At 32.8% G+C, this 21,750-nt stretch overlaps 4 protein-coding genes across 5 annotated transcripts; 1 reads left to right on the forward strand and 3 right to left on the reverse strand.

The window, feature by feature from the left end:
- The first annotated feature begins 3,701 nt into the window (after positions 1-3,701).
- Positions 3,702-5,026, forward strand: LOC105778895 (non-symbiotic hemoglobin 1). The gene is made up of 4 exons (XM_012602645.2): positions 3,702-3,870; positions 4,228-4,342; positions 4,438-4,554; positions 4,642-5,026. Exons 1-4 carry the CDS (start codon positions 3,758-3,760, stop codon positions 4,786-4,788), a joined length of 492 nt encoding a protein of 163 aa, XP_012458099.1. The 5' UTR covers positions 3,702-3,757; the 3' UTR covers positions 4,789-5,026.
- Positions 5,027-10,718: 5,692 nt separating this feature from the next.
- LOC105778894 (non-symbiotic hemoglobin 1) lies at positions 10,719-11,903 on the reverse strand. Its single transcript, XM_012602643.2, has 4 exons — positions 11,735-11,903; positions 11,264-11,378; positions 11,052-11,168; positions 10,719-10,967 (listed from the first exon to the last, which is right to left on the reverse strand). The coding sequence occupies exons 1-4, from the start codon at positions 11,845-11,847 to the stop codon at positions 10,821-10,823; spliced, it is 492 nt and encodes a 163-aa protein (XP_012458097.1). The 5' UTR covers positions 11,848-11,903; the 3' UTR covers positions 10,719-10,820.
- A 1,095-nt stretch (positions 11,904-12,998) lies between these two features.
- On the reverse strand, positions 12,999-16,337 carry LOC105778890 (uncharacterized). Its single transcript, XM_012602641.2, has 8 exons — positions 16,092-16,337; positions 15,914-16,004; positions 15,146-15,834; positions 14,956-15,055; positions 14,812-14,871; positions 14,642-14,728; positions 14,421-14,549; positions 12,999-13,497 (listed from the first exon to the last, which is right to left on the reverse strand). Exons 1-8 carry the CDS (start codon positions 16,139-16,141, stop codon positions 13,189-13,191), a joined length of 1,515 nt encoding a protein of 504 aa, XP_012458095.1. The 5' UTR covers positions 16,142-16,337; the 3' UTR covers positions 12,999-13,188.
- A 1,568-nt stretch (positions 16,338-17,905) lies between these two features.
- On the reverse strand, positions 17,906-21,320 carry LOC105778883 (probable E3 ubiquitin-protein ligase ARI2). 2 transcript variants are annotated; one of them, XM_052629084.1, is made up of 8 exons: positions 20,900-21,031; positions 20,530-20,585; positions 20,287-20,319; positions 19,899-20,181; positions 19,230-19,710; positions 18,482-19,030; positions 18,233-18,402; positions 17,906-18,144 (listed from the first exon to the last, which is right to left on the reverse strand). In XM_052629084.1, the coding sequence occupies exons 4-8, from the start codon at positions 20,158-20,160 to the stop codon at positions 18,008-18,010; spliced, it is 1,599 nt and encodes a 532-aa protein (XP_052485044.1). In that variant the 5' UTR covers positions 20,161-20,181; positions 20,287-20,319; positions 20,530-20,585; positions 20,900-21,031; the 3' UTR covers positions 17,906-18,007. The 2 variants fall into 2 exon arrangements, with proteins under 2 accessions (XP_052485044.1, XP_012458089.1); XM_012602635.2 differs by lacking the exon at positions 20,530-20,585 and having other exon boundaries at positions 20,900-21,320.
- Between the last annotated feature and the right edge of the window lie 430 nt (positions 21,321-21,750).

Here is a 21,750-nt window from a genome sequence, read left to right on the forward strand (position 1 = left end):
AGTTATTTATAGCAATAATAACTAAATAAATATAACCAACATAAAGCTATTAAATATAAGAAAACAAATGAGAAATAAAACACCAGAATTTTAACGAGGTTCAGCAAATTTTGCCTACGTCCTCGGGCACTACCAAATATATTTCACTCCAAAAATACAAGTGAAAGTTTACAAATAGGGAGAGAGAACAATTGCCTTAAGTAGAGAATGGCAAGTGTGGGATGTTTGAAATGAGGAATAATTAGACCTATTTATAGTTGAAGCTCAAGGATCAACTTGCAAAGTCCCTATACAATTAGGGACCAAAAATTGCAATTATTCTATGCCACCATTCCATGCCATCATTTCAAACCAAATTATTAGTGCCTTAATTGTGGGACTTTTGGTGCCCACCATTATCTTTGTAGTTGTCAAAAATGCTACTAATAATCTGGCATTAGATAACATACATCGAACTTTCTCCACAAGCGTTCGATTCATACGCTCTGTCACCCCATTCTGTTGCGGTGTTCCACCTACGGTGAAGTGCCTCACTATGCCACAATCTTGGCATATCTTCAGGAATGGATCGCTTTTATATTCTCCACCGTTGTTTGATTGGAGAACCTTAATCTTCCTTCCTATTTGAATTTGGAGCTAGCTCAACTTGATGTAAAGACCGCGTTTCTACACGGTGATTTGAAAGAGGAAATCTATATGACTCAGCCAGATGGATACAGGATTGCTGGTAAAGAAAAATGGGTTCTGCTTTGTTCATTTACAGGCATATTTGGTGTATGGCATTCCCAAAAACAGTACCAAGAGGTTCTCCTTATTACTCAAGGTGAGCACTTAACTTTTTCTAATTACTTTTAACACAAAAAAGTTCGTGTAATGGAATCATGGATAATGATGATGATGAACCAGGCAGTATATAATGTTGGGGGCTACACCATAAGCATAGAAACAATATAGGGTTCTATTCGGGATGTAAGTTGCAGAGACCGGGTGAGTGAAATCAATTTCCTTGAATTTTATCAACCGGTTCTTATTTTGATTAGAAGCGTCTGAGTTGTTTTTGACATTTTGATCTGTTTGTAGTGGCTATGGTTTTTGTTTGCTTTGAAGACTAAATTTAAAGTTGGTGATCCTCGAAGAAACTATGCAATTGAATCCCAGAACCCTTCTTCATTTTGCACTTTGTTTGGGGAGTTCTTGGATCTGCGGTATACTCTTTGCCCTGAATTTTGATTTATATTACAAAAATTAAGTTTTAGGCATTTTAATTACGAACCAAAACCAAAAATTCCATCCGATTAACTCGATTAAACTTGATTTGATCATATAAAGTCAAAAATTCAAACATGGAAAAATGACCTCAATCCAAACCATCCGAACTTAGAATGATGAAAATTGAAATGATCTCGACTTAAATGACAAAAACTCAAGATGAAATTTGAACTTTAGTATTTAAACCTAAATAACATTACTTGAAATAATTTAAACTCAAAATTCAACCAACAAACTTTAAAATCATAGTTAACCCGACTTAGATTAACCTAATATAAAGCCAACTTGATCCATCTATAGACTTGTTTAAGGATTAGACTATTTGCCTAAGCCCGATGGTCCGTCAAAAATTAGAGAGAGATTGGATACAAATATTAGGTTAGAAAAACGGACTTGGGATAAAAAATTAAACATGTTTAAAATATGGGTCAAGCTAGGGCTCAACCATTCAATGCTTGAGCCTAGCCCGACACGTTTTTTAAGTTTGTAATATATTATAATATATATATAATGTAATTTATAAAAAAAATTAAATGTATAATAATATATAGTATTATAATAAAAACATTAAAAAAGTATTAAGTTGACTATATATAAAATTTTTATAAATATAAAATAAATATAAAATTATTGAGTATTAAATTAAAAACAATATAAATATTTTTAAAAAATTAAAAAATATGTGTAAGCAAAGAGATTTAACTAAATTTTAAACTCATATTTCAGGTTAGGTTAAACTTGAGGAAAGATAAAATACATTAATATAATGTTTAAGCTCAATTTAAACCCGAGTCATAAACATCTCTACCCGTCCAATTCTTTTAAATTAATTCTCAAATTTTGTCACGATCTAGGTTCGAATATACACACCCAAGGAAGTGTTCCAGGAGCTAGAAGTTGCAAAAGAAGAGTACATACAGGCAAATTTTAGTGTCAACAAAGAAGAAAAAATCGAGTTACCAAAGATTATGGACTATTTTGCAAAAGATTCAGATGTTTGCTCAGCTGGTTTATTGCAGATGCTTCACCAATTTATGCCTCAGCCATTGAAGAAGAACCTTCAGGTTCAGCTATCTTGCAATAGGAAAAATGGGAAATGCATTGAGTGGATCCCTCACAACTTTGCATTCCAATACTTATTTTCAAAAGAATTATCTTACTGATTCGGGATTCGGGTCAAGTAGTAAGAAATTAGATATAAATATTATTTAGAATACAAATTAATCAGATATGAGAAATGAAAACTATAAGCCAATTTGCTACTTTTATAAAACGTAATTCGATGGAGTAGTTTTTTCTAATTCATTTAATATCAACAATATACAATTTATTAGAACGTGAGATGCTTTTTATTTTGGAACTTAAATAATTTTATGTTTATATAGATATAGAGTTATTTGTTTTACTCAATAATTTTACGATAAATTATATGGTATTTTTCTTAAGCTGGTCGTGCATTTTGAAATTTGCTTGGTAACACGGCTTGATGCTCCTTAAGCAAAGTTTTGAATTGAGTCTGTATATAAAAAAATAGTGTTGGGAGAGCTTGGCTCTAACTTGATCTGTTCATAAGTTGGGTTATTCACTCAAACTCAAAGCTCACCCAAAATATTAAAAACTTGACAAAAATACAAAGCCTAAAAATAAGCTTGAATAAGAAAAATGAAATCCCATTAATATAGGTTGAACTTGAGCTTCAACATTTAAAACCTAAGCCGAGCTCGGCATGTTTTAACTTTTGTAATATATGTTTGTTTTTTTTATATATATTATGTAATTTATAGTATATTATATAATTTTAAATATATAATAATATAATACTATGTAAAAATTAAAAAAATATGTTAAATTGTCTAAATTTAAAATCATCTAAAATATTAAATATTAAATTAAAATAATATATATTTACTTAAAAGCGAGCTTAGATTAGCTATTTACAATGCGGATCAAACTTAGATAAATATAATGTGTCTTGGTATCATATATAAACTCAATTAAAACCGACCTAACTCATAAACACATCTACCCGTATTATATGATCCGACTCGAATTTTAACCTATAAAAAAAAAAGTCCTCCATGTTTTTATAATGAGGTTTATTTCATACTTTCTGTCAGCTGGGACGTAAAGATGAGGAGAGGTCAACCCAACCTACACTAGACCACATAATTTGTCAACATTTGTCATTAATTCTCATAGAAGAAAATTTCAAATTCACAACACTTATCTAATTGGTCAAAGCCATCAATGTCAAGGCATTCAAAAAAGCTACCAAAAACAATGTTCTGTAAGCCAAGGCAAGCCACTGGTTTTTGAAACGTCGTGGCTGATCATATAATATAGTCAATCAACAAAAAACATGGCTCCCCAGTGCTTTGAAGAGTTAAGTTTATCACCACAGCATCTACTATATAAACATGGTGCAACATTACAACTCTACAAATCAAACACCTACTGCAATTAAAATCCCAGAATTACTTAAACAACAATGGCTACCTATGAAGGTAAAGTTTTCACTGAAGAACAAGAAGCTTTGGTGGTCAAGTCATGGACTGTAATGAAGAAGAATGCAGCTGAATTGGGTCTTAAATTCTTCTTGAAGTAAGCTATTTTTGTTTCCTGTTTATCTGGTAAAAGTATGAGGAAAGTTTGTGATTAAGTATCGGATTACATTTTGCACCATTTACTTATAAACTAGATAAATTAGTCTCTTTTGTTAAATATATTATCCATTAAATTGACGTGATTGACGGAATAACTAGTTTCTAATAGAAAATGTATGGAATTTTTAACATAAGAACTAACGTATAAGGACTAATTTGTCCATTTTTTTAGTAGAGGGAAACAAAATACAATTTGACTATTGTTACTAGAGCCACCATGATACTTTTACCCTATATATACACACATATATGTATTGCCTTGTTTTTAATTAGGATTTTGATTGAATGGGGGCAGGATATTTGAGATTGCACCATCAGCCAAGAAACTATTCTCATTCTTGAGAGACTCAAATGTTCCATTGGAGCAAAACACAAAGCTGAAGCCCCATGCCATGTCTGTCTTTGTCATGGTAAGTAATAAAAACAGACACCGTCACTTTTACCATATTGAAATTTCTCATTGGTATGTTCATGTTTATGAACAAGTTGAACATCCTTGTCGCAGACATGTGAATCTGCAGTTCAACTGCGTAAAGCAGGCAAAGTTACAGTGAGGGAATCAAATTTGAAGAAATTAGGAGCTACCCATTTTAAGTATGGGGTAGTTGATGAACATTTTGAGGTAAGAATATATATTTATATATATATATATATATCAGCAGCATCAATGTTCCAAGGGACAAGGACTAATAAATGTGTGTTTTTGCAGGTAACAAAATTTGCTCTTTTGGAGACCATAAAAGAAGCAGTTCCAGATATGTGGTCAGATGAGATGAAGAATGCATGGGGTGAAGCCTATGATCGTTTGGTTGCAGCCATTAAAATAGAAATGAAGGCATGCTCACTAGCTGCATGATTTCACAAGTTCCCTACATTATTGCTTGTTAATTTTGGGTCCAATAAGATTGAAAGTTTTCAATCATTTAAACATGTAATGTAACATAGCTATTGCTCATCACTACTGTTTTTGCCCCCTAGTTTGTTCGCTCCTGTTCTTTTTGGCCCCTTGTATCTCCATAAATAATTGGTAACGTAACATAGTTTGTACTCTTCAAAATTTTAAAATTTAGTCCTTTAACTTTTATTTTCAAGAATTTAGTTTTTCCACATGTTAATGAATTTTCGTTAATTTGAGTGTATGATGCTTTAATATTCGAAACTAGAAGCTAAATTCCTAAAATTAAAAGCGGAGGGACTAAATTTCAAAAATCTGAAAAGTACAGAGGGTAGGGGCATAATTAGGCCTAATCAGAAAATGACAATATGAGCTCTCTTTCTTGGCTCCTACTTGAAGACACTTTCACATGAAATACCCTGAAAGCTTCTAACACCACCCTCTTCTAATCATAATCAAATTCATATTATATGATATTATATATATATATATATATATATATATATATATCATAGTAGATTTTTATAATAAGGGTCCCCTTGAATCCACCCTATACTTTCTCTCATGGCTTCTTTTGCGATAGAATCAAGTGGACTTAGGCACTCAAAGAAGAAGACTCCAAAGCCTTGTAATGATCCTATACTTCTTGAATCCTTTCTTTAATCATCCACATGCCACATGTAACATATTGGAATTAAGCTTAGTCCAAATATGATGTACGTGCAGCTGTTTCTGAATGTAGAGAAACAGTTTTAGCACTTAATATGCTGCAAATAATATTCGTCTAAAGTGGAGTTCACATAAACCAACTACCAATTTTATACCATATTATAGAACAGTTGAATCATGATTGAATAAAAGCATTGCACAAGTGAGCTTTTTAAAAATGCATAAAAAATGAAAATACAGAGGATATACAGCACATTTGCTTCTGCAAGATAAGGTTGCCATATGACAATAGATGTGGAATGGAATAATTGCAGTCAACATCTCCAAATTATGAATTAGATTTAAACTCCCAAACATTCTAACTATTGATCAAATAGATCTTTCCTTTTAACTTAGGCATGGTTGTTCCACTGGATTGGACTAGGAATCAACGGCATACACGGAACAAAAAAGCGGTTTTATGAATTTTAATATTTATTTAATTGAAATCGAATTGATAGTTAAACCAAATATCAATGATCTTACTAGTTCAATCACCGATCCGATTCCAAAAATCATAAACTAAGGCATCGAATGCCATGTTGGATCTGGCATGGAGAATTGTTAAAAAAATGTAAATCAAATTCAATATCTATCTTGTATACAAAATGTTTAAAAATAATAATCCTCTAAAATTTTAATGACATTGTATTTTTTTATCAATATGTTTTGAAGTTTGGAACCAATTTAGAAGTTGAATTCTAGTTCAAGGACTCCATGTAAAATTGACCCTCTATATAAAAATAAATTTTGGCACCATGGTTTTATGTGCAACCATATATATGAACTTTGATTTTGTGCAATTTTTATACATGAAATTTTAATTTGCTCCAATTTTTGTAAATTATTAACACATTTCTTGATATAACATCATTTTATGTTTATGTATAACGAGATAAATAATTATATTTATCTAATATAAAAATAAATTGATGTACTTATTTCTTTAAACGTGTATGATTAAATCAAAATTAAAGTTTTAAATATACATTTGAATTCCAATTAGCAATTAGAGTTTCGCGTGTATAATTGCACCAAATTAAAATTCATGTATACAATTGCACATTAAATCAAAATTCATGTATAATTTTGAGATTTATTCCAATTTTAATATAACCTTCTCTTCCATTTCCAAAGCTTTAAACAAAGACTCTAGCTAGCATGAAACAATGGCTTGTGAGAAAATTTAAAAAATATTTCTAGGGTCTAGGACACAACATTTCGGTTGACTGACCTCACAGGGTATTTGAACCCAGTACCAACTCGACAACTTCTTTTGTATGAGAATGATGAAATTTTTTGTGAAGAGTAAGCTCTGTTCAAAAGAGATATATATTCGCTAGCCTTAATGGCAAGTGAACACAATTCTTGAAGAGAAAGTGTAGCTTCAGATTTAGACAGTGGCAGGATGACACACTAAGAGAAAAGTCTGACTCTGCTTCACTATTGCATTCTGCAACATTTGCATCTTGTGGAGTCTTCCCTTTTTTCTTCAATTTTTCTTCCAATGTCCTTTTTCTTTGCAATAGGAACATTCATCTTTGGCAACAGCTCGACCTTTGGACTTTCTTCTCTTCCCCTTAGACTGACTTTGCTGACGACCTCTTGTTACCAATGCTTCGACTGCTGCTTCACCTGAACTTTTCAACTTATCCTTTCGGCGTAGTTCATAGCTATACAATGCAGCAGTTACTTCATTGAAAGTTACTTCCGACTTTCTATGAAGTAGAGTAGTTTCAAGGTACTCAAACTCCTCAGGAAGCGATCCCAACAACATTAATGCCAAGTCTTCGTCTTCAAAAGTCACATCCAAATTCAAAAAATCAGCCACCAGCTGATTAAAATTGGTAATGTGCTCGTTCATCGTGGTACCAGAACATAAGCAAAGCAAGCAGTCTTTTCTTCATGTGCAACTTATTTTTGTTGTTCTTCTTCAGAATTTCTCCTCCAATGCCTTCCACAATTTACTTGCAGAAGTCTCTTTACTGAATGTATACTTCTGCTCTCTGGAAAGACATGATCGAATTGTACCACATGCCAATCGGTTGATGGTCTTCCATTCTTTATCATCAACCCCTTCTGGTTTTTCTTCCTCAATGGCAATATCTAGACCCTGTTGAAAGAGGGCATCTAGAAGCTCACTTTGCCACATGCCGAATGACTGTTCCATCAAAATTTCCTTTGCAAATCTCGTATTTGCGGTTCAAATATGACAAAATGTACGGGGTGGAAATTGTTGATGTGGATGTTTTTTCTTCTGTCATTTTTGCCATAGCTTCTATTTAATAGCCACCAAATGCGGAATACCCACAAGCTTTAGGAAATGTTTCTGATGTGTAAGATCAGACTAAGCTGCAAACACAGAGCATACTACGAAACCTTCAGCTCGGATACCAATTGTTGCGGAAGCGACGATAATATTAATAATAATATTATCAGAAATATTTAGATAATTATTATGCCACAACTATACTAAGAAAATTCCCAGTTAAATTGGAGGGGTCACAAATGGTCCCACTTAAAAACCAACAACTAGACAGAACTCACTTAGTTATTTATAGCAATAATAACTAAATAAATATAACCAACATAAAGCTATTAAATATAAGAAAACAAATGAGAAATAAAACACCAGAATTTTAACGAGGTTCAGCAAATTTTGCCTACGTCCTCGGGCACTACCAAATATATTTCACTCCAAAAATACAAGTGAAAGTTTACAAATAGGGAGAGAGAACAATTGCCTTAAGTAAAGAATGGCAAGTGTGGGATGTTTAAAATGAGGAATAATTAGGCCTATTTATAGTTGAAGCTCAAGGATCAACTTGCAAAGTCCATATACAATTAGGGACCAAAAATTGTAATTATTCCATGCCACCATTCCATGCCATCATTTCAAACCAAATTATTAGTGCCTTAATTGTGGGACTTTTGGTGCCCACCATTATCTTTGGAGTTGTCAAAGATGCTACTAATAATTATGCTACTAATAGAGGCAACCAGTTAAAGCCAGCCTTATTCTCTCTCAGAATCCGAGCTGTTTCCTTTGCAACTCAGAGTTAATGTACATAAACTCGCCATTGCCTCCTGTGTCCGGAGATGAACTACTCCAACTGGATCAGATTTATTTCCTCCTGCCACTGTCTAAATCTGAAGCTACACTTTCTCTTCAAGAATTGTGTTCACTTGCCATTAAGGCTAGCGAATATATATCTCTTTTGAACAGAGCTTACTCTTCACAAAAAATTTCATCATTCTCATACAAAAGAAGTTGTCGAGTTGGTACTGGGTTCAAATACCCTGTGAGGTCAGTCAACCGAAATGTTGTGTTCTAGACCCTAGAAATATTTTTTAAATTTTCTCACAAGCCATTGTTTCATGCTAGCTAGAGTCTTTGTTTAAAGCTTTGGAAATGGAAGAGAAGGTTATATTAAAAATTGGAATAAATCTCAAAATTATACATGAATTTTGATTTAATGTGCAATTGTATACATGAATTTTAATTTGGTGCAATTATACACGCGAAACTCTAATTGCTAATTGGAATTCAAATGTATATTTAAAACTTTAATTTTGATTTAATCATACACGTTTAAAGAAATAAGTACATCAATTTATTTTATATTAGATAAATATAATTATTTATCTCATTATACATAAACATAAAATGATGTTATATCAACAAATGTGTTAATAATTTACAAAATTGGAGCAAATTAAAATTTCATGTATAAAATTGCACAAAATCAAAGTTCATATATATGGTTGCACATAAAACCATGGTGCCAAAATTTATTTTTATATAGAGGGTCAATTTTACATGGAGTCCTTGAACTAGAATTCAACTTCTAAATTGGTTCCAAACTTCAAAACATATTGATAAAAAAAAATACAATGTCATTAAAATTTTAGAGGATTATTATTTTTTAAACATTTTGTATACAAGATAGATATTGAATTTGATTTACATTTTTTTAACAATTCTCCATGCCAGATCCAACATGGCATTCGATGCCTTAGTTTATGATTTTTGGAATCGGATCGGTGATTGAACTAGTAAGATCATTGATATTTGGTTTAACTATCAATTCGATTTCAATTAAATAAATATTAAAAATTCATAAAAACCGTTTCTTTGTTCCGGTGTATGCCGGTTGATTCCTAGTCCAATCCAGTGGAACAACCATGCCTAAGTTAAAAGGAAAGATCTATTTGATCAATAGTTAGAATGTTTGGGAGTTTAAATCTAATTCATAATTTGGAGATGTTGACTGCAATTATTCCATTCCACATCTATTGTCATATGGCAACCTTATCTTGCAGAAGCAAATGTGCTGTATATCCTCTGTATTTTCATTTTTTATGCATTTTTAAAAAGCTCACTTGTGCAATGCTTTTATTCAATCATGATTCAACTGTTCTATAATATGGTATAAAATTGGTAGTTGGTTTATGTGAACTCCACTTTAGACGAATATTATTTGCAGCATATTGGGTGCTAAAACTGTTTCTCTACATTCAGAAACAGCTGCACGTACATCATATTTGGACTAAGCTTAATTCCAATATGTTACATGTGGCATGTGGATGATTAAAGAAAGGATTCAAGAAGTATAGGATCATTACAAGGCTTTGGAGTCTTCTTCTTTGAGTGCCTAAGTCCACTTGATTCTATCGCAAAAGAAGCCATGAGAGAAAGTATAGGGTGGATTCAAGGGGACCCTTATTATAAAAATCTACTATGATATATATATATATATATATATATATATATAATATCATATAATATGAATTTGATTATGATTAGAAGAGGGTGGTGTTAGAAGCTTTCAGGGTATTTCATGTGAAAGTGTCTTCAAGTAGGAGCCAAGAAAGAGAGCTCATATTGTCATTTTCTGATTAGGCCTAATTATGCCCCTACCTCTGTACTTTTCAGATTTTTGAAATTTAGTCCTCCGCTTTTAATTTTAGGAATTTAGCTTCTAGTTTCGAATATTAAAGCATCATACACTCAAATTAACGAAAATTCATTAACATGTGGAAAAACTAAATTCTTGAAAATAAAAGTTAAAGGACTAAATTTTAAAATTTTGAAGAGTACAAACTATGTTACGTTACCAATTATTTATGGAGATACAAGGGCCAAAAGAACAGGAGCGAACAAACTAGGGGCAAAACAGTAGTGATGAGCAATAGCTATGTTACATTACATGTTTAAATGATTGAAAACTTTCAATCTTATTGGACCCAAAATTAACAAGCAATAATGTAGGGAACTTGTGAAATCATGCAGCTAGTGAGCATGCCTTCATTTCTATTTTAATGGCTGCAACCAAACGATCATAGGCTTCACCCCATGCATTCTTCATCTCATCTGACCACATATCTGGAACTGCTTCTTTTATGGTCTCCAAAAGAGCAAATTTTGTTACCTGCAAAACACACATTTATTAGTCCTTGTCCCTTGGAACATTGATGCTGCTGATATATATATATATATAAATATATATTCTTACCTCAAAATGTTCATCAACTACCCCATACTTAAAATGGGTAGCTCCTAATTTCTTCAAATTTGATTCCCTCACTGTAACTTTGCCTGCTTTACGCAGTTGAACTGCAGATTCACATGTCTGCGACAAGGATGTTCAACTTGTTCATAAACATGAACATACCAATGAGAAATTTCAATATGGTAAAAGTGACGGTGTCTGTTTTTATTACTTACCATGACAAAGACAGACATGGCATGGGGCTTCAGCTTTGTGTTTTGCTCCAATGGAACATTTGAGTCTCTCAAGAATGAGAATAGTTTCTTGGCTGATGGTGCAATCTCAAATATCCTGCCCCCATTCAATCAAAATCCTAATTAAAAACAAGGCAATACATATATGTGTGTATATATAGGGTAAAAGTATCATGGTGGCTCTAGTAACAATAGTCAAATTGTATTTTGTTTCCCTCTACTAAAAAAATGGACAAATTAGTCCTTATATCGTTAGTTCTTATGTTAAAATTCCATACATTTTCTATTAGAAACTAGTTATTCCGTCAATCACGCCAATTTAATGGATAATATATTTAACAAAAGAGACTAATTTATCTAGTTTATAAGTAAATGGTGCAAAATGTAATCCGATACTTAATCACAAACTTTCCTCATACTTTTACCAGATAAACAGGAAACAAAATAGCTTACTTCAAGAAGAATTTAAGACCCAATTCAGCTGCATTCTTCTTCATTACAGTCCATGACTTGACCACCAAAGCTTCTTGTTCTTCAGTGAAAACTTTACCTTCATAGGTAGCCATTGTTGTTTAAGTAATTCTGGGATTTTAATTGCAGTAGGTGTTTGATTTGTAGAGTTGTAATGTTGCACCATGTTTATATAGTAGATGCTGTGGTGATAAACTTAACTCTTCAAAGCACTGGGGAGCCATGTTTTTTGTTGATTGACTATATTATATGATCAGCCACGACGTTTCAAAAACCAGTGGCTTGCCTTGGCTTACAGAACATTGTTTTTGGTAGCTTTTTTGAATGCCTTGACATTGATGGCTTTGACCAATTAGATAAGTGTTGTGAATTTGAAATTTTCTTCTATGAGAATTAATGACAAATGTTGACAAATTATGTGGTCTAGTGTAGGTTGGGTTGACCTCTCCTCATCTTTACGTCCCAGCTGACAGAAAGTATGAAATAAACCTCATTATAAAAACATGGAGGACTTTTTTTTTTATAGGTTAAAATTCGAGTCGGATCATATAATACGGGTAGATGTGTTTATGAGTTAGGTCTGGTTTTAATTGAGTTTATATATGATACCAGTACACATTATATTTATCTAAGTTTGATCCGCGCATTGTAAATAGCTAATCTAAGCTCGTTTTAAGTAAATATATATTATTTTTAATTTAATATTTAATATTTTAGATGATTTTTAAATTTAGACAATTTAACATATTTTTTTTAATTTTTACATAGTATTATATTATTATATATTTAAAATTATATAATATACTATAAATTACATAATATATATAAAAAAAAAACAAACATATATTACAAAAGTTAAAACATGCTGAGCTCGGCTTAGGTTTTAAATGTTGAAGCTCAAGTTCGACCTATATTAATGGGATTTCATTTTTCTTATTCAAGCTTATTTTTTAGGCTTTGTATTTTTTGTCAAGTTTTTTAATATTTTGGGTGAGCTTTCGAGTTTGAGTGAATAACCCAACTTATGAACAGATCAAGTTAGAGCCGAAACTCTCCCAACACTATTTTTTTATATACAGGACTCGAATTCGAAACTTTGCTTAAGGAGCATCAAGCCGTGTTACCAAGCAAATTTCAAAATGCACGACCCAGTTAAGAAAAATACCATATAATTTATCGTAAAATTATTGAGTAAAACAAATAACTCTATATCTATATAAACATAAAAATTATTTAAGTTCCAAAATAAAAAAGCATCTCACGTTCTAATAAATTGTATATTGTTGATATTAAATGAATTAGAAAAAACTACTCCATCGAATTACGTTTTATAAAAGTAGCAAATTGGCTTATAGTTTTCATTTCTCATATCGGATTAATTTGTATTCTAAAAAACATTTATATCGAATTTCTTACTACTTGACCCGAATCCCGAATCAGTAAGATAATTCTTTTGAAAATAAGTATTGGAATGCAAAGTTGTGAGGGATCCACTCAATGCATTTCCCATTTTTCCTATTGCAAGATAGCTGAACCTGAAGGTTCTTCTTCAATGGCTGAGGCATAAATTGGTGAAGCATCTGCAATAAACCAGCTGAGCAAACATCTGAATCTTTTGCAAAATAGTCCATAATCTTTGGTAACTCGATTTTTTCTTCTTTGTTGACACTAAAATTTGCCTGTATGTACTCTTCTTTTGCAACTTCTAGCTCCTGGAACACTTCCTTGGGTGTGTATATTCGAACCTAGATCGTGACAAAATTTGAGAATTAATTTAAAAGAATTGGACGGGTAGAGATGTTTATGACTCGGGTTTAAATTGAGCTTAAACATTATATTAATGTACTTTATCTTTCTTCAAGTTTAACCTAACTTGAAATATGAGTTTAAAATCTCTCTGCTTACACATATTTTTTAATTTTTTTGAAAAATATTTATATTGTTTTTAATTTAATACTCAATAATTTTATATTTATTTTTACATTTATAAAAATTTTATATATAGTCAACTTAATACTTTTTTAATGTTTTCATTATAATACTATATATTATTATACATTTAATTTTGTTTTATAAATTACATTATATATATATATATATATATTATAATATATTACAAACTTAAAAAACGTGTCGGGCTAGGGCTCAACCATTCAATGCTTGAGCCCTAGCTCGACCCATATTTTAAACATGTTTAATTTTTTATCCCAAGTCCGTTTTTCTAACCTAATATTTGTATCCAATCTCTCTCTAATTTTTGACGGACCATCGGGCTTAGGCAAATAGTCTAATCCTTAAACAAGTCTATAGATGGATCAAGTTGGCTTTATATTAGGTTAATCTAAGTCGGGTTAACTATGATTTTAAAGTTTGTTGGTTGAATTTTTGAGTTTAAATTATTTCAAGTAATGTTATTTAGGTTTAAATACTAAAGTTCAGCTCATCTTGAGTTTTTGTCATTTAAGTCGAGATCATTTCGAATTTTCATCATTCTAAGTTCGGATGGTTTGGATTGAGGTCATTTTTCCATGTTTGAATTTTTGACTTTATATGATCAAATCAAGTTTAATCGAGTTAATCGGATGGAATTTTTGGTTTTGGTTCAGAATTAAAATGCCTAAAACTTAATTTTTGTAATATAAATCAAAATTCAGGGCAAAGAGTATACCGCAGGATCCGAAGAACTCCCCAAACAAAGTGCAAAATGAAGAAGGGGTTCTGGGGATTCAATTGCATAGTTTCTTCGAGGATCACCAACTTTAAATTTAGTCTTCAAAGCAAACAAAAACCATAGCCACTACAAACAGATCAAAATGTCAAAAAACAACTCGTATCAGTTCTAATCAAAATAAGAACCGGTTGATAAAATTCGAAGGAAATTGATTTCACCTGTCCTGGTCTCTGCAACTTACATCCCAGAATAGAACCCTGTATTGTTTCTATGCTTATGGTGTAGCCCCCAACATTATATGCTGCCTGGTTCATCATCATCATCATCCATGATTCCATTACACGAACTTTTTTGTGTTAAAAGTAATTAGAAAAAGTTAAGTTCTCACCTTGAGTAATAAGGAGAACCTCTTGGTACTGTTTTTGGGAATGCCATACACCAAATATGCCTGTAAATGAACAAAGCAGAACCCATTTTTTAACAAGGGTCTTGTTTGAAACATTAAAATGTAATGAAGATTGAGAAACATTACATGCATCACCAGAGAATTGTGTACATTAATCCAGAAAGCTAGCTTTTCTTCATGTTTCATCGTTCTAACATCGATTTCTTCAAGCTGATAAACAAGTGACCTGTAAGACAATGGATTATATGTTTCAATTAAATTAAAAACAAACAAAAAAAGACATGAAATGTGTTTGGGATTTTTTAAGAAGGGTGACCTGTAATATTGCAACTTATGTTCAATGTCCTGTAACTTGTTGCTGTCTCTATAAATCCCTTGAACCTTAACCATTTTGCAGTAAGGTCCCCTGTTATTATCAACATGGAAACATTGTGGGGTGCTCCATGTATCATTAACTGATGATGGATATGAAATAGGAGAAGAAAAGCAATCATGGTTATTCAATGGTGGGTCTGCAAGTTCGAAATATATGTTTGAAACAGTCTTGATCATCTCCTCGGAAAGCCAGTTCGGTGTTTCGGGAATATGATAGGAAACACCGGTTTTTTGTGGAGAAGCAATGGCATACGCCGATTGCCGAGAGAGCGAAGAATGACTCCGATAAATACTGGAATCTAACAATGTCTCAGTACCCCGAACATCATTATTGCATTCCTTAATATCATGTGCCACCGAAGTTGATTCTGGATTCTCCTCTGTGATGTTTAAACACGAGAATCGCCGATCGAACATTTTACGGTACAATGAAAGGAGATACTTCTCTAAGTAAGCTATTTCCAATTCTAACACTGCAATATCCTTGATTAGTTCTTTAGCAGCCTGGAATTTACTTGAATGAAACTCATCAACTGCAACATCATAGGTAAAAGGCCTAGGACTTAATGCCTTCTCTAATACACGCCTAACCACAAATTGGTCCTGCAATTGTTCCTCAAGCTGTAGAATCTGCAGTAAAAAAATTGTAACTGAGCTTTGCATATATACATACATACATACATACATACATACATATGGCAGATTTTACCTCTTGCTTTAATGAATGTTGAACTTTTGGGTTGAAAATTTGATCCTTGTTTGCATCAACATGGCTCTTTATTGTGTTATGAAATGGGAAACTGGTTCAACAAATATATATATATATATACCAACCATTATTACAAGCTGAAAATGGAGTTATCTGGCTTTAAGAACATCAAAGATACCTGCTAGAGCGCTTGTGTGTTGTTGCTTCTTCCATGAACTCCATTTGCATATTCAAGTGAAGCACGGTAACATTAATGGTAATTTTAAATTCACCGAAACAGCATTAAATGCACCATCAGATATTGACAGAATATAGTACATATATATATATATAAACCTGTTTATAGAAAGGTTCACAAGAAAACAATCTAATGGAATGAGACTACTCATAGAAACAAATTAACTTTAGAAGATACATGGAAAACATAATATTTAACTAGTAGTAGTTTACATAGGTAGAAGAGCAATATGCATTAATTAGGTGTGGCTAAAAGGCTAAAAAGGGGTGTCCATTTTTACCACCTTTGAAGATAGCTTTTTGGAATGGTGATACCTTTATTTCATATTTGCATTAAAAGAAGTGAACCAGTTTTTTTGTTGTCTTGTGCCTTTGTTGACACCATTCAAGCTAAGGGGGATCCACCTTGATTTGTCTCCACCAAAAAATGCTTTGTGCATGCAAAATTATACGAGTTTTTAATGGATTCATGACAGAAAAAAAAGTAATAATTAGTGCATGAACGCATGCAAAATCATTTCTTGACACTAATGTATGATGTATGTTTGGATATATATGTCCAAATATATAAAAATTACTCGTAAAACTGAAATTAGGGTGATTTGTCATTTAAAATAACCAAAAGGGAGGCAGCACTTAAAGGAAAAAGAAACTAGACCTCAAAAGGGCTGAAAGTTGAAGGTCAAAGAATAAACACATTATATCAATGGCTTTTATATGAAATGACTGCTTTGGTGGGAATTTAATCCCTTTGAGGAAGAGGGGGGCGGATTAGAATTCAATCCATTAAAGGGTTCTTGCTTTTTCTTTTTATTTCCATTTCTTTCAGAAAAGTTTGTTGCCTTTTGTTTTCTTGGGATACAGTACTACAAATGGAGAAAAATTAGGAAAAGTTTACTGTTGGGTAATTGATAATTAAAAACTTTTAATGGTTTATTACCACATATTTGATTTAGTTGCAAAATTTTAGATCAAAAGTCTGAAAATGGAGGAAAACGAGGGATTAGAAGATACCCATGTCTTAAGGGATTAATTAAAATTATATCAAATCTTGTCTAAGATTAATGTGGGAAAACTCGGCTTCAATTAACCCAAATTTATACTTAGTAGTAGCAATAGTAGTAAATGATCCAAATAAAATGATTAAAACCCACGATAACTCAACCCACAAAACTCAAACCTCAAATCCAATAATCTAAAACATTTTAAACTTGAAATGATCAAAACCTGATCATGACGAAAATTTTAAATCAGTAATGTTTCCATGCTATTTCTTTCAACCAACCTAACCATGAAGCTTTTCATGCGAGTTGTTTGACTGTATATGGGCCTCCTCTGTAAAGAACTTTCAAAAGCTATAGAAATTTTGCATACGAGACATTCAACCGGTTACCTATGACACAACCCCTTTTTCATAATAGTCAAAGATATGGCAAGTTTTTCTCTACTTACTTTATATGATCATATATGGGTGATGCACATTATCTATATCTTTCCATGAGCATGGTAAATAAAGGAGGAAACTTTGGAACATCTCAAATCTCGGATTGAGAAAATTACTCAAATATTCAAAAGCCCAAGGCTTCTGTACATTAAATGGATTTTCAGTTCACACAAACCTCTGAAAGACAAAAGAACCTATGGAAATCCATGATTCATCTTCCAAACTATCTCTAAAATAGAAAGGAAGTACAAAATGGGGGGACAAAAAGATGCTAAGCAGGGGAAGTAAAAGCATTTTAAGCGGTTCTCTGCTCAATCCATAAATTATCAACTCCCATTTTAGATAAATGAGGGTCTCTCTAGTTAGATATGTACATATGTACTTATCTAGAAAAAAAAAAGCCTACTTAGAGATCAATTCCTGTCAAGAACTTCTGCTGGCAAGTTGAGATCAAAGAAACCACCTCCATAACTTTCCTTCTTAGGTTGCTTTGGTGACGGGCAACCTTTGTCGTCCGAAGTCCCAAAGCTGAAAGATCGGTCACGTTTGCCTAAATGTCAATGTGTTAGTAAAATCTTTAAAGCATGCATGTGTGTGTTTGTTCATGTGCTGATCTCCAAAGAGTGAAGTGCACTTACCGCTAGTGCCACAATCGGAAGGAAGGCATTTACCAGTAGTAGTACTGGCTTTACCACTCCAACAGACAGCAAGCTCTGATGCTTTCTCAATGCCCTTGGATTTGTATGGAGCGATATTATGGGTATTTCGTTGGAGAGAACCCAGCAAATCATTCTCAATGCACTCATACCTGCAAGTAATAGCCTCCGAAGTGAATTTAGAACACTCTCATAAACTGTTCATATGTAATAACTAATGACTGTACTTACATTTTCTTACAAAGGGAATCAATGATCACAGAAAGATTGATTACTTGCATTCGTATCTCCATAACTTTATCATCAGTATATTGATCAAAGGGCTCTTCCAAAAACTTAGAAAGTTTCTCAACATTTGCCTCAAGTTGCTGCTGCTGATCCTCGAATAGATGCTGTTTTATTTCCCTTTCCTCATTTGTCATCTCATCCTTGAATAGTTCTTCTCCAAACATGTAGAAGGCAAATGGGTATGAATATGAAAGAACACGCCTTGATCTGAAAAGTCTACAGAGTCCATTAGTTACCCAGCTGAAATCTCTAAGCCTGGATTCCCTTTCTTCTGAAATTGATACCTTCTCCAGTATAGTCTCCTTCAGTTTACTCTCAAGCTTAAAGGAATCTGTATGAGCTTTATAACGGTTATGATAGTGCATATACCGATAAAGATCTCGTTTTGCTCGTTCTGTCTTTTTCTCACGATCTTCTATGTAACGACCACAGCTGTGACCAGCAATTCTTGACCAAGTATGGTCCCGTCCAGTAGCACCACCACACAGCCAACTGCATTATTTGGAAAAGAGAGAAATGTGTAAATCATGTAAACAAGCCAAATAATATAATTATGAATCAATTAACACAGGGAAGAGGGAAAAAGTCACTTATGCTCTTGTTAAAGAATCGAACACTTAGATCTAGAGAACTAATTGTAACCACATTATGAAATTGGCAAACTGTAATTAACATAGAAGGAAATCCTTACCAAAATGCTTGTCCGCAGATACAGCTCACCAGATTACACCCACCATTCTTTTCCACAGGTTTGTGACACTTCGGACAAGGCTTTGTATGAACAGTGATCCAATTGACTGTTTCTGATTCATCTCGGCACTTCTTCATCCAAAGCTCCCACATCATGCATGAACATGGCGAGTGTGCTTCTGATAAGCAACTGAAACAAAACTGTACACCACAAGAACACTCCACCTCACAAAATTCATCATCCTCAACACGTATTGCATTTCCACAATGAGGAGTACTAGGGCACCATTTAACCATCCTATTATCTTCAATGTATGACTCGAGAAGAAAACGATCAAATTTCTCCGCTAGATCAGGATGCCTTTTACCAACTAGATTTCTAACAACAGCTTCATCACAAATAGCATTGCACTTATGTGCCATGCACCTTATGCGCTTACTTTGACCCTCATTTATCTTCACAACAAAATGTTCTGTCCAACCTGGAAAAAGAAAAGATAAATAAATCAACTCAATAGACTCAAATGTGCAAGCTGTTACAAGTTCAATTACTTTAAGCACACATTATCAATGTCGAGTTTCTCAGTATTGTTCACATGCTGATGTTATGTGGGGACGTGAAACAAATGCATGCTTCAGGAAGAAGCTGCGGATTGAGCAGGATGCTTACAGTCATTGCAAAAGGCATGGCCGCAGTCCATTTTCGTCATCTTATCACCAGGTAACTCCTCTATGCATATGTCACACATTGCTGTAGATGAAGATGACAGTGGTGTCACTGTATCCTCACTCTCAACAACAGAAACACCTGCTTCAGAAAACAAGTCCGCTTTTCCCTTCTCCACAAGTACGGCAAGCAATTTCTCAACATCCCACCGGTAATGAATTAGTAAAGTCCGAGCATGGTGCTCCCTAAGTGATAGCATCTCCATTACTCTCCGTAAATCCTCCCTCTGCCAAACAATACCAAAACAATCAATTCAGTAACAGTAAATCCTATAAAATAAAACGCACGAGCACGGGAAACCCCGGAAAAGGGAAAGGAAATAAATTCTTACCTGAGCAGCTAAAAGTGATTCCTTAGTAATAACCTGCATAATACCAGAAAGGGTTACAACACAAGTCCATTCTAAGAATCATGCACAAATAAGAGCCAAAAGCAAAGATGAATATAAGAATTCATAGAAAATTATGTAACCTTTTCTTCTTTATGGCTTTTCCCATCAAGATTAGAACTTAATTTTCAATATACATGATGCTATATAGTATAAAAAACACACAACATAAGCAAGAGGTTATACACATCATATAGGGGGAAAAAGAATCGATCAAATTCGACGATCAGCAGCTCCTCTGCCTGTAAAATTAAAGAACTCCCTAATGAGCATGCAAAAACTAAATCCCCACAAAAAAAATCAAAATTCTAAAAGCTCCTTCAAATTTCCTTATCTTCTCAAAATCCACAACCCAATAAATTGAGCAATTAACAAAGATTCTTTCAACATCATTTCCAAGTAATCCACAATACACCCAAAAACCCATCCTTTTACGCAATCGAAAGACCAAAAAAAGACCCAAAACCAAGAATCGATGAATCAATGACAATTGAAACAAGAAATTAAATTCCGAAAAAAATACTAGAAAGGGGGAAATGGAAGAAAAAGAATTGACCTTGGTAGTGGGACCCTTTGAAGGGGCCCACTGCAAATCGGAATCCTCATTCTCGAGACCGTCGAGGGAATCTCGATCGGAAGAATAGTAGTAATCTTCATCGCTGCTCGCACAATCCTCCATCGACAGATCGAGCAATCAAACACGAACCCAAATTTTATCTCTACTATGATAAATTATTGTTTTTCTTGTTATAATATCTCAAAACACAGAAAAAGAAAAGGGGGTAAAAAGGGGAAAAAGAGAGAACTTTAAATAAAATTTTATGTAAAAACCATGAATTTGTTGAAAAATTTGAATCGATTCTCTTTTCCAGCTATAAATTTAACTATTGAATCGAAAAGAGAGTGTAAGAGAAGGAGGCGAAAGGATTGGAAAACGAAGTTTATAATAAAAACAACCAATTTAATGACTTTTTTCTAGAGAGAAGAAAAAATTGAGGTGGTGAAGAAGATGCTTTGGCATAAATGCACACTTTGGAAGTACAAAACGCTGTCGTTTCGCTTTTTCCAATTTTGTTTTTTTTTTAATATATAATAAAGAGTATGATAGGTGATATAAGAAATATTGTTATGGAGAAGTGACTTGTTGGGTACAATGGTAATTCACATTATCTTATTAAAGAGTGAACGTAAATTTAAATTTTAAAGACGACATTGTTGAAAATGAACAAATATGAATTCGATCATAAAGAATACAAAGAAAGGGAGGATTCTTGTACAAGAGAAAATATAATATTAGAAGAGACAATTACGAATCTCGAATATAAATTATAAAATGAATATAAAATTAAAAATAAAATATATAATTTTTAGACACTTAAAAATAATTAAAATAATTAAAAATTTTGG

This window comes from Gossypium raimondii, chromosome 4, assembly GCF_025698545.1.
Source record: "Gossypium raimondii isolate GPD5lz chromosome 4, ASM2569854v1, whole genome shotgun sequence".
NCBI lineage: Eukaryota > Viridiplantae > Streptophyta > Magnoliopsida > Malvales > Malvaceae > Gossypium > Gossypium raimondii.

Coding starts and splice junctions, on each gene's coding strand:
- LOC105778890 (XM_012602641.2), bottom strand. CDS start 16,141: ATGCAAATGGAGTTCATGGAAGAAGCAACAACACACAAGCGCTCTAGC. Junction 15,835..15,913: donor AACATTCATTAAAGCAAGAG/GTAAAATCTGCC, acceptor TTTTTACTGCAG/ATTCTACAGCTTGAGGAACA. Junction 15,056..15,145: donor CATAAGTTGCAATATTACAG/GTCACCCTTCTT, acceptor ATTGTCTTACAG/GTCACTTGTTTATCAGCTTG.
- LOC105778894 (XM_012602643.2), bottom strand. CDS start 11,847: ATGGCTACCTATGAAGGTAAAGTTTTCACTGAAGAACAAGAAGCTTTG. Junction 11,379..11,734: donor GGTCTTAAATTCTTCTTGAA/GTAAGCTATTTT, acceptor GAATGGGGGCAG/GATATTTGAGATTGCACCAT. Junction 11,169..11,263: donor CCATGTCTGTCTTTGTCATG/GTAAGTAATAAA, acceptor TCCTTGTCGCAG/ACATGTGAATCTGCAGTTCA.
- LOC105778883 (XM_012602635.2), bottom strand. CDS start 21,022: ATGGAGGATTGTGCGAGCAGCGATGAAGATTACTACTATTCTTCCGAT. Junction 20,320..20,899: donor CAAAGGGTCCCACTACCAAG/GTCAATTCTTTT, acceptor GGTATTATGCAG/GTTATTACTAAGGAATCACT. Junction 19,711..19,898: donor CCATGCCTTTTGCAATGACT/GTAAGCATCCTG, acceptor TTCTTTTTCCAG/GTTGGACAGAACATTTTGTT.
- LOC105778895 (XM_012602645.2), top strand. CDS start 3,758: ATGGCTACCTATGAAGGTAAAGTTTTCACTGAAGAACAAGAAGCTTTG. Junction 3,871..4,227: donor GGTCTTAAATTCTTCTTGAA/GTAAGCTATTTT, acceptor GAATGGGGGCAG/GATATTTGAGATTGCACCAT. Junction 4,343..4,437: donor CCATGTCTGTCTTTGTCATG/GTAAGTAATAAA, acceptor TCCTTGTCGCAG/ACATGTGAATCTGCAGTTCA.